This window comes from Dufourea novaeangliae, unplaced genomic scaffold (assembly GCF_001272555.1).
Source record: "Dufourea novaeangliae isolate 0120121106 unplaced genomic scaffold, ASM127255v1 scaffold11, whole genome shotgun sequence".
NCBI classification, from domain to species: domain Eukaryota; kingdom Metazoa; phylum Arthropoda; class Insecta; order Hymenoptera; family Halictidae; genus Dufourea; species Dufourea novaeangliae.
Genome location: NW_015373895.1, coordinates 3,489,683 through 3,500,914, shown reverse-complemented (window position 1 = coordinate 3,500,914; position 11,232 = coordinate 3,489,683). Strand labels below are relative to the sequence as shown.

The 11,232-nt window shown below is 34.2% G+C and overlaps 1 protein-coding gene across 1 annotated transcript; it reads left to right on the top strand.

The window, feature by feature from the left end:
- The first annotated feature begins 2,847 nt into the window (after nt 1–2,847).
- LOC107190178 (claspin-like) lies at nt 2,848–10,248 on the top strand. Its single transcript, XM_015578935.1, has 5 exons — nt 2,848–3,003; nt 3,218–3,566; nt 4,036–4,316; nt 4,404–4,517; nt 4,778–10,248. Exons 1-5 carry the CDS (start codon nt 2,955–2,957, stop codon nt 10,246–10,248), a joined length of 6,264 nt encoding a protein of 2,087 aa, XP_015434421.1. The 5' UTR covers nt 2,848–2,954.
- The last annotated feature ends 984 nt before the right edge of the window (nt 10,249–11,232 follow it).

Below are 11,232 nucleotides of genomic sequence, written 5' to 3'. Positions count from 1 at the left end.
AAAATATTTTTCCAAACAGTTATTCCATCGAAAGAAGACATCGATCAACGTCTACATCCTCAAAGCGTTTACCACTGCGTTAAGTTACTGTAAGTTAAATTTAAATCGTAATTCGATATTCATTGTTATATTCATATTCATCATCACATCGTAATGACAATTATTATTATTAATTTTAGTCTATCTATTAATAGACTTAAATTGTGACCATCCATTGTGCATACCAAGTTATTATTAATTCATTTTGCTCATTGATTCTCTACACAGACTTGGTGTACGGGCAGTGGGTCTGTACCTATGGTACGGGCAGTGGGTCTGTACACTAAGACTGTTTGCCGATCCCTCTGGTTTCTATTGAGAAGCCAGATATCGGACGTGTTTAGTCTTTGCCTGGTAAGTAGGATTTGGAGAAAGGCTCGTGCGTGCCAGGGTACGGAGTAGTCGGGAGGCTGCTCCGTAAACGGACTCTGTTTAACAGAGAATCTCGCTTGCACTACCATGCTTGTGTACTCTTTTGGTTCGGGTCTGGTACGCAGGTGACCAGCCCAAAGCTCCATGACAGTAAAAGATGGATCCGGGTTAGCGAGGTGTCGCCCGTCTTTCCTATTTTCTTAAACCAGGTTCTGGCGACAACACTTTCATCGCGATACTTGTTCATACTGTAGTTTAACGCGTAGTTCATCGTAGACTTAATAACTGCTTGGTATATGGAATATTAGGTGCGTAAACGAAATGATCGATGGAACTTTTTCCATTCCGTCTATCTCTTTCGTTTGAGTATTAGCGACTACATTGCGTTAAATTTGTTATTTCGTATTACTAGCATTAATTCGTATTAATTAGAATATTAAGATAATATTAGTTCTAAGCTGAAGAACGAAGACAACCGACGAGGGAACTTAGTTTTTTATAGGTTTAGGCTCAAGAAAGAAGTCATCCGCCGAGGGATTTTAGTACCGATAGTATTACATAGTTAAGATTTAAGTTATTTATAAGGTTTATTGTGAAAGGTGGGTAGATGTAGAACTTGTGATTCCATCTACCTGCCTTGGGCCTCCACTCGCAGCAACCTCCTCGTGGTGAGGCCTGGGCAATCGGTATTATCATCGGTAAAGTACTGCAAACTGATGACAATATCGAGCTAATGGCTGCGAACTTCGAATCTATCTCATAAAACCACGTTCTACATTACATCGAACTAGGATTATTGTAGAAATCGATATGAGATTCAAAGTGAAAAAATGTCTAGTACTTTGAATGTTTTAGAAAATTATTCGAGATAAAGATGTATGGAACTACTGAAGAATACTTTAGATTCCTTTTCCTTATTCTGTAAATTCTTTGATTGGAATATGAATGCTGCTGGAAGTATGAACATTTTCACAGGACAATGATATAAATGGAACTTTAAAACTTTTTTAAGTGTTACAGTGATATTTCGTTGGCCTCCGTATTAGCGCACTGCGCCGAACGCGGATAGCATGATGTAGTCGCAAGGGAGCAATTGAATCGAATAGACGTATTGTACCGTAGCCCATCGTACTGTATTTCAAACTTTTATATCATTATAATTTATATGTATATATATATATATTCCAATAAACATACGTCAGGTAATATAAGCTTCATTTCATCGAATTGTCTTAAATATAACTGCATAAAGATTGTACAATCCTATACTAATTATAGTTGTCTGGTTCAACAGGTTACTACAGAAACTAACTACTGCCTACGTCTTTTAAACTTGGGCTGTAGTAGTATCTGCAGAAACTGCCATGGTTGCTGGGGTTACTATATAATTTGCTCACGGAAGCACGCACAAGTGTCAGTCAGATTTTGACAGTTGCACGAGCAACATTAGACCGAGCTGGAGACTCGTATGAGCAACAGCGATAAAGGATCACGTTTCAAAAGTCTTGTATATCTTCTGGGGGTTCTATGGCCCCACGATCTCACCACACGGGGTCTCAGGCGCCTCCACCGGGGGTTCCATGACGCTACGTTCTCACCACACGGGGTCACTGGTGCCTCCACCGGGGTTTCATGACCCCACGATCTAACGACACGGGGTCACTGGTGCCTCCTCCGTGGGTTCTATGACCCCACTTCCTCCCACACACGGGGTCTCTTACCACATCGAACGCACAGTTTCATCTATATAGCAGCATGTGACAATTTCAGAAAGAATTGCTATTTCTTAAAGGATTGCATGCAAATAATCAAATTACAAAACGATTTCAGTTAGAGATGGCGTGCAAAATCACTAACGGTGATTTATCACAGTAATCACCGAATCACAATCACGATCAGGATTTAACTTCATTTACGACCGTGATTGCGATTTGTTTATCTTGAGTGAATTTGCTCACTGCGATCGTAAGTCCTTGATCTTTATACAGACAAACGTATACAATATGATTTTACGATGAATTACATTACTATTTGTGTTTGTAAAAATCAGTAGAAAAACAAGAAATTCTAAAAGAATGATTTGCTAGGTAACATGTAGATTATAATTTATAATCATTAATTTATTCATTATTCTTCATTGTTTCTAATTATTACTTCACTTTATACGACATAACTCGAATTTTTGTTTTGACGTTGTTAATATAAAATATACAGATTATGTGTCGCGTGTATAGAACTGTTAAGTTTCTTCACCAATCAGAAACGATCACGAGAAATCACGAATCACTGTGAAAAATCACCGTGATTGGGAACGAACGTGATCGAATCATTTGTGATTCACAAGTAGCAGTTCACGCCATCTCTAGTCAGCAGCGGTGTTGCTGTCTTATAGCAAGTCCGTATCCATAGTATATAGCGTACATAGATCAATGAGTTTAAACTGTTTAAACTTGGACGTTAACACGTGTTGTATTTAGGACAATTTCCAATTTTTTTTGTGCATAGCCATTGTTGTCTAATGAGTTATTTACGCGATAATTAAAATGTCACGCTCTGTAAAAGATTCAGATGAGGAAGTAGATACAAAAGCTGGTTCGTACTTTTTCATTTTTTGGTTGATATGTGCGCACGCGATTCGACTGTCCGACTGTAACGGTCGATTCGACATCAATCTCGTAATCAATTTCGTGCGTGTCATATTGCATGAACCTGTTTCTTAAGTGTTCTGAAAGTAAAATCGTCTATTTTATACAACCTGAACGAATTCTGTGTCATTTGATTCTTTATATTATCTCTGTGTTTGCAGGTCGCAAGACTCGTGGTCTCGCCGGTTCAGGAACGGTCGACTCTCCACTACGTCGTAGTTCTCGAGTTAAGACTGTCGTTAAACAAAATGAATCCTCGCCGGAAGCATCTTTAAGCGACACTGGTAACATTAATACTACACAGACGACAAGAAACACCAGACGTCGAATAACTACCCTGGACAGTTTTATAATGACTGAAAAAAGTAGGACTTTACGTCCCAGAAGAAATTCTACTGCATCAGATATCACTGAAACTACAGATAAAGATTCCACCGTTGCAACACCGACAAAGAAGACTAACAATATTTCTGTTAATGATGGATTGAACGAGACTAATGGCAAAACTAGGCATGTCACTTGTTATTATAAATTATTTTTTCAAGGTGACATAATTCTGTAAGAATTAGAAATACTGTTACAACCAAAGTAGTCATAAGACATTCACAAGACAGTATGTGTAAAAATAGAGTAACATTATTAGAGAATGTTAATTTATTGTATTTTATACATATGAGCTTATTAATATTCCCATTAGTGTCTGGTTGACTTGTATTTTGACAAACATTTGATATAGGTTGATCTTATTTATAAGTGCCATCAGTTGGCCCATAGGGAACAAGGTATGTTTGCAGTCAATAAATGGAATGTAATTGTAATGTATATTGCAAAAACAGTATATTTCACGAAGAACATGTATCTTAAATTTTTAAGTTTTGCAAAGTAATTTTTCTTTGTACTTAAATCACCTATACCTTAGGTTCAAAATCAATGTTTTTGAAATCTTATGGTCCAGTAATATTTATATTTTTCCTTTTAGTAAGCGACTTTCAAGAGCTGGTTCAGAGATTAAGTCGCCATCAACAGTTACAAGAAGTACACGTAGAACGAGAGCTAGTTCTATGGAACCTGAAGCTGTTGGAGGAAATAAACTTACAAAGATGGGTCAGAGTGAATTAATAGGTAGTTCTGTTAGATCAAGAAATCGAGCGTCTATGTTACCCACCGAAGCGACTGTTATAGAAGAAACAGAAGTGGCTAAAATTCCAGTAGTAACACTGGATCGTGTACTACCTAATCTCAAAGAAATTAATGAAACATGTACATATTGTATCCAATTTTTATGTTCTAATTTATTTCGATTAAGGTAATTTTAATGTATAATATATGTATTATCCTTCATTGTAGACTCAGAGAATTCTACTTCCGAAAAGACTGATGAGTCACTATGTATTTCAAAGGATGTACTTCACATAAGTCATGAGAATGTATGCAAACAAGGAACAGATGTTCATATGAATGGTAAGTTCGATTATTTTAAATACCTTCCTATTAACAACTTCTGTTGTTTGTATTGCAGTACTATGTAAAGTTTATCTTTATCTCTTTAAGGAAAATGAATCCTAATTAACTTACATTTACATTTATAACAGTTAAGGAAGCATTCATCAATTCTCTAGAAAATTCTCCTTTGAATACAGTTAAGAATATTGAAAAGGATATCCCTATTGATAAACAAATAGTGTCAGATAATAATAAAACACCTGAATATGTTTCTACAGATATGACTCCGTCAGAAGGATCAATGCAGAATACATCCAAAGAAATGGCACAAACTGCAAATGAGAACACTTCTAAGGAACTTGGATTAAAAATGCAAAATATATTAAATAATTCAATAACAGGAATAGATAGGGACCTTACTAATAAAGAAAACCAAACAGAAAATATCACTGGTGATTCACAAAGTAACAGAGATACAGTGTCTAATGTATTATTACAAAGTCCAACATCACCGACTGCAAGTAATTTACACACAGGTAAATCAGGGAAAGAAAGTGATGATGATGCAGACAGTTCTGATAATATGCAAAAGTTAGTAGTAACAGATACGGAGTCATTAAATGAGATACCACTTACTGATGGTGTAGGTCAGAATGTGACATATGTAGAAGTATGTGAAGATTCAAGCCTAGACGATAGCATTGAAATTTTGAACTGTCCAGAAATTGAAAATGATGCAGCTGCAAATAAGTCTTTTGATTTGAACAATAAATCAAAACAACCTATACAACAAACTGTCTTGGACAGTGAAACGTGCAATAAAGATAAAATTGTCGAGATGATTTCTAATTCTAAAGCAAAGGAAGCTACGAATACAAGTGTAGAATCTGCAGAAGTTTCTATAAACCAGATTCTGATTCCAGATAATGAAAGCGAATTGAAAGAAAAAATAGAGGAGTCTAATATATCAAGAAATATAAAAGATCCTGATGACATACACCATGTAGAAATACTTTCACGTTCTGATTTAAACAGTGCAACCCTGTCTCTTGAAAAAAATACTATGTCTTCCATTACAGCAAGGGATGAGACTGCTACACATGATTCACAAGATATAGACCAAACTAATAATGTGTCTACTCAGGAGAATATAGTACCAGATCCTTTAGGTGCTCATATGAGCTCAGAGAATTATTTATCTACTAACAAAACTGAGGATATTATAACTAATGTGGTTAAAAGTAGTCAATCTCACACTGTTACAGAGTCTTCAGCTAAGCCTTCTGACGAAATTTCTGAGAAAGAAGATGCGACACACACTTCTATGTTGAATAACTCTGTAACTTCAAAAAGGGAGTCTATAAGCAAATCCGAATCATCTAATAAACAAATAAAGCAAAATGTGAATCATGAAACATCTAAGGAGCATGAAGAAAAAATGAAAGTCGACGATGGTGATTCTGATGCAATTGTAGATACAGATTTGTTTCACGACATTTCAGCTGACGAATGGAAGGAAAGGAATTTCGATAAGAATTCTGTCTATTCAATGTCGACAGAGAAACTTCAAAATGAAAGTGAGAATGAGTGTGATCTTGTTTTAATTGATGGAGACGCGAGACAAGTTGCTGAAAATATGGAAAAAAAGAAAGAAAATGCAATATTCGATTACGATTCTGATGACACCGTTCTACTAAAAGCACAACGAGATTCTTTGAAGAGAAAAGAAGAAGAAAAACTAGATATACCACAGGATGATAATAAACATACACCTGCAAAAGTAAAGAGTAACCGAAAATCTAAACAGCAAGAAGAAATTCAGAAGAAAGCAAATGCAGTGAATGATTCAATAGATGCGGTTCAAGATCCAGAACATATTAATAAATGTACAGAAGAAACAGAAACTGGTGAAAGTATATATAGGAAAAAATCTGTAACAGAAGACACTTCATTTAACAAATTAAGAGGAAACGAAAGTTGGACAGCAATGACTCAAGAAAATTTGGACAAATCAACTATTGATTCACCACTTAAAGAAACTGAATTATATAAATACATGGCAACAAAACGGAAATCTAATAAATCTTTTAAAGATCTAGACAGTGAAATTGAAGAATGTAATGAATCTGAAGCTGTCAGGGGAAGTAAATCGTTAAATAAATCATCCGTAGATTCATCATTGAACAAAGGCAAATCATCTGAAGACATGTCGAAGAAACGAAAATCATTTAGTACACCCGTTGAGGAGGTAGATAGTGAAAATGAAGGATCTGATGAATCTGAAGCTATGAAGGGAAGGAAATCATTAAGTAAATCATCCGTAGATTCATCATTGAACAAAAGCAAATTATCTGAAGACATGTCGAAGAAACGAAAATCATTTAGTACACCCGCTGAGGAGGTAGATAGTGAAAGTGATGGATTTGATGAATCTGAAGCCATGGAGAGAAGGAAATCATTAAGTAAATCATGCATAGATTCATCATTGAAGAAAAGCAAATTATCTGAAGACATGTCAAAGAAACGAAAATCATTTAGCACAGCCGTTGAGGAGGTAGATAGTGAAAGTGAAGGATCTGATGAATCTGAAACCATGAAGGGAAGGAAATTTTGGAAGAAATCGCCTACTGAATCATCATTAAATTCAAGTGGCTCTGACAAATCAGATAAAAGTATAGATTCTGATATTGAAAGGGAATATAATCTTCATGGCAAAGAAGTTTCTAAATTTTCTGATGATGACGTACCGGGAGATGAATGTAGAGCATCAGAAACGGAATCCTCAGATCCTGATGATCATGGATCAGATCTTCAAGACTTTGTAGTTGATGATGACGATGTTTCTGAAGAGAACGAGGAGGAAGATCAGAGTAATAATGAAGTAGATAATGAGAATGATGTAAAAGATCAAGAAACTAATGAAGAATCCATAGATGATCAACTTGAAAAAGTGCAAATGAAAGAAAAAACCGATGGTATAGCAACTGAAGAAAACAAAGTACAAAATGAAATTGTGAAAGAAAATGTTGAAACAGTCTTGAATAAATCCTCAAATATCTGTAATAAAGAAGAAAATAAATTAAGACACTCTGGAAATTTAGATTTATCTCAAATATCTGAAGATGGTAAGAAAGTTGGGAAGATTTCTCAGATTTATCTGTCTGAGATAGATGAGGATGAAGAAAAATGTGATTTACTTAATGAATTTTTCTCGAGATCTCCTCAAATGAAAAATTCAAGACCTAAGATGCAAAAACTTAGCCGATCAATGGAATGCAGTACCCCTAAACTTAATTCACTTAAACGAGATCAATTTCATGTAAGTTTAGAAAGTACTATTCAAAAAGTGTCTGATAATACCTGTGAATTTGAAGGAGATATCTATTCAAGTACAGAAAGAGATAAAGCGACGATATTGAAATTGAAAACCAGTTTGAAAAAATCAAATAATACAAAAGATACAGAAAGTTTGTTGCATGGTTTTCCGGCCTTAATTAACGAACATGCTCAAAAAACAAATCTTTCAAGACCAATGTCTTCTAAAGTAATAGAATTAAATAGAACGACTTCAGTTCCATGGAGTGAATCACCTACTGTAAGACACTTAAGAAAAGAAAAATTGAACGAGAGTCTACCAGTATTGAAATTAGATAGTAACCTTAGAAAATCAATAAGTAACAGTAAAAGTAATGAACAATGTGACACATTAAGTCACAGTAAAGTGGAACATGTCAATGTTGAAGAATATTATGTCGAAGAAGAAACTACAAATGTTGAGCTAAATGTAAAACCAGCTCAAGAAATGAATGAGTCATTAAAAAACAAATTACTGAAAGTAGCTGAGAATATATTAGAAACTGATTGTCAAAAGAAAGAAAAGAAACGAAAAAAACGAAAGGTAAACAAAACTGTACCCACGTTTGACGAAGATGGTTTGGAAGAAAATGTAGATTCTCAAATATCAAGGGGGGACCAAGACCATGTCCCTAACACTAACAGTCATGAAAGTAAAAAGTCAACAGAAATTTGTTCAAATGAAAAAAAGAAGAAGAAACCGAACACAGAAGCTGATATTGAAAACCTTCTACAAAATAAATTACGTGTAAATGTTATTGAAGCAAAACCGAAATGTAATGAAGAAAAGAAGAAAAGGAAGCAGAAGAAAGATACAGTCAGTACTACAAATATAGACAACATTGCAGAAAATGAAGTATTTACAAAGAAAAAGTCTAAAAATAAAGTGCCTGTGCTATCTGAAGAAGATTTAGTTAAGAACCTAACTAAGAGTAAACGGAAGTTTAAAAATATTGTTTCACAAGATGAAGAAATTATGGGAAATGTGTCTCGAAAGAAGCAGAAGTTATCAGAAAATATTGTACAAATTGTAAATACTTCAAAAGACAAATCTTCCAAGAAAGAGCAAAAATTATTACCAAAAAATACTGTTTCACAAGATGAAAGTATTTTAGTTGAACAAGTGTCCAAGAAGAAACAAAAGAAACGAAAAGAACGAAAGGTAAAGAAAACTGTACCCACGTCTGACGAAGATGGTTTGGAAGGAAATGTAGATTCTCAAATATCAGGGGAGGACCAAGAACATGTCCGTAACACTAACAGTCCTGAAAGTAAAAAGTCAACAGAAATTTGTTCAAATGAGAAAAAGAAGAAGAAATCAAACACAGAGGCTGATATTGAAAACCCTCTACAAAATGAATTACGTGTAAATGTTATTGAAGCAAGACCAAAATTTAATGAAGAACAGAAGAAAGGGAAGCAGAACAAAAATTTAGTGGGTATGGCAAATATACACAGCATTACAGAAAATGAAGTATTGGCAAAGAAAAAGTCTAAAAATATAGTGTCTGTGCTACCTGAAGAAGATTTAGTTAAGAACCTAACTAAGAGTAAACGGAAGTTTAAAAATATTGTTTCACAAGATGAAGAAATTGGAGAAAATGTGTCCCAAAAGAAGCAGAAGTTATCAGAAAATATTGTTTCACAAACTGCAGATATTTCAAAAGAGAAATTATCCAAGAAAAAACGAAAACTATTACCAAAAAATACTGTTTTACAAGATGAATGTGTTTCAGTTGAACAAGTGTCCAAGAAGAAGAAAAAATCGTTGCCAGAATATATTTCAAAAACTCATGGAAAATTTGTTAACACATCTAATAAAACCAAGCACACTATTAATACAGTATTGGACTCAGTTGGTGAACCTGCACCTGTTATATTTTCTAAAACTGGAACCGCAACATTGAATATAGCGGAACGTGTTACTGGTAACACTACTTCTAATAAGGATAGGAAAAGGAAGAAAGTAGAAGAAAATGACGAAAAAATCGAAAATGAAATAAAAGTTAAAACCCCAAAACAGAAATCTATACATCAAACTTCGAAATCTAAGCAGATAGAAGTATCAAGAAAAAGTATTAAATATCTACCCGAGGAACTTGTTGAGCACCTTGTGGACAGTTCTTTGGAAATATTGAAAAAAAGGAAAGTGTCAAAGCCTGAGGAACAAGTTTTACCTTCGTGTTCAATGTTTGATTCTAATTTTTCAGTGAGTTCTTATGGGAGCACAACTAATTTTAGTGTCACGAATCTTCAGAAAGCTAAAAAAACCAAAACCGCTAAAGAAGTGCAGTTATTTAGACAGAAAATGCTTATCAGAAATTCACGTCAACGTGTTTCAGCTTACTTAATGTATGTAGAGAAGCAAAAAGTCTCTGGTAAAGGAAAAATTTAATAAATAACCGTGAAGGTCTAATTTATATATGTTTCATAATGGGAGTTTAGTACTAAGATTTAATTATAGTTCCTGTGATTTTTATATTTTATTATAACAGTAGCAATTAGCTAATAATTATTGTAAGCTAGTGAAAAGGAATATATAGCTTGACAATTTAGGTCATAAGTATGTACTAATATGTACTGATATCACTTTATATCCATAATCATAGGATGCAAGTATAGAATTTTATTCAAATCTGTGAATAACATTCTGCGACTATTCCGTAAAAGTTGTCGAGCTATATGTTTGCTTTTTAGCTTTAAATCAGAGATGTCCAACCAATGCTCACCGTGGGTGTATTTACCTCCCGAGGTACCTACCCCCAGTATGGAGCTAAGGCGGGAGGATGAGGTCGCGGAACAGCCTATGTCCGGTAGTGGAGGTACTTTACACACCCTTGTTGGTGAGCGCCAGTTAGGCATCTCTACTTTTAATTGTTGCTGTATGTTAGTGAGTTGATGCCAGATTGTTATTAATTCGTTTAATGTTTCACAATAGAAGACGACATTGAACTGTAAATATAGAATTTTCTTGCTGTGAATTTGTTTCTTCATAGTATCCTAAGAGACTGTTCTTTTTATTTGTAGGTCCATTTTTTATAAATAAAATGTAAACATTAAATAGTATAATTCATTTTGCATCTCGCTATAAATACATTGTTTTCTTTGTTCCCAATTCTACGAGACAAACCTATTGTAAGAAAATTCTGTATAAACAAAGCACTATCAATATTTACAAATCCCAACTTTGCTATGGCTTTACAAATGATATGTAAATACTTAATATTGCAACGGAAATAAATCGTTTTTTATAAAAGTAATAATTAAAACTGATTTAAATAAAGTGTTCTTTATAATTTAATTTGCGTTTTCTGGATTTGTCATCTTTGTATAATACTACTAATATATACTGCACAAACCTTTACCAAATGTAGATTAC

Excerpts from the sequence above, each read along its gene's own strand:
- LOC107190178 (XM_015578935.1), top strand. The coding sequence starts at position 2,955 with ATGTCACGCTCTGTAAAAGATTCAGATGAGGAAGTAGATACAAAAGCT. Across the intron at positions 3,004-3,217 it reads GGAAGTAGATACAAAAGCTG|GTCGCAAGACTCGTGGTCTC; the intron begins GTTCGTACTTTT and ends CTGTGTTTGCAG. Across the intron at positions 4,518-4,777 it reads AACAGATGTTCATATGAATG|ATATGACTCCGTCAGAAGGA; the intron begins GTAAGTTCGATT and ends ATGTTTCTACAG.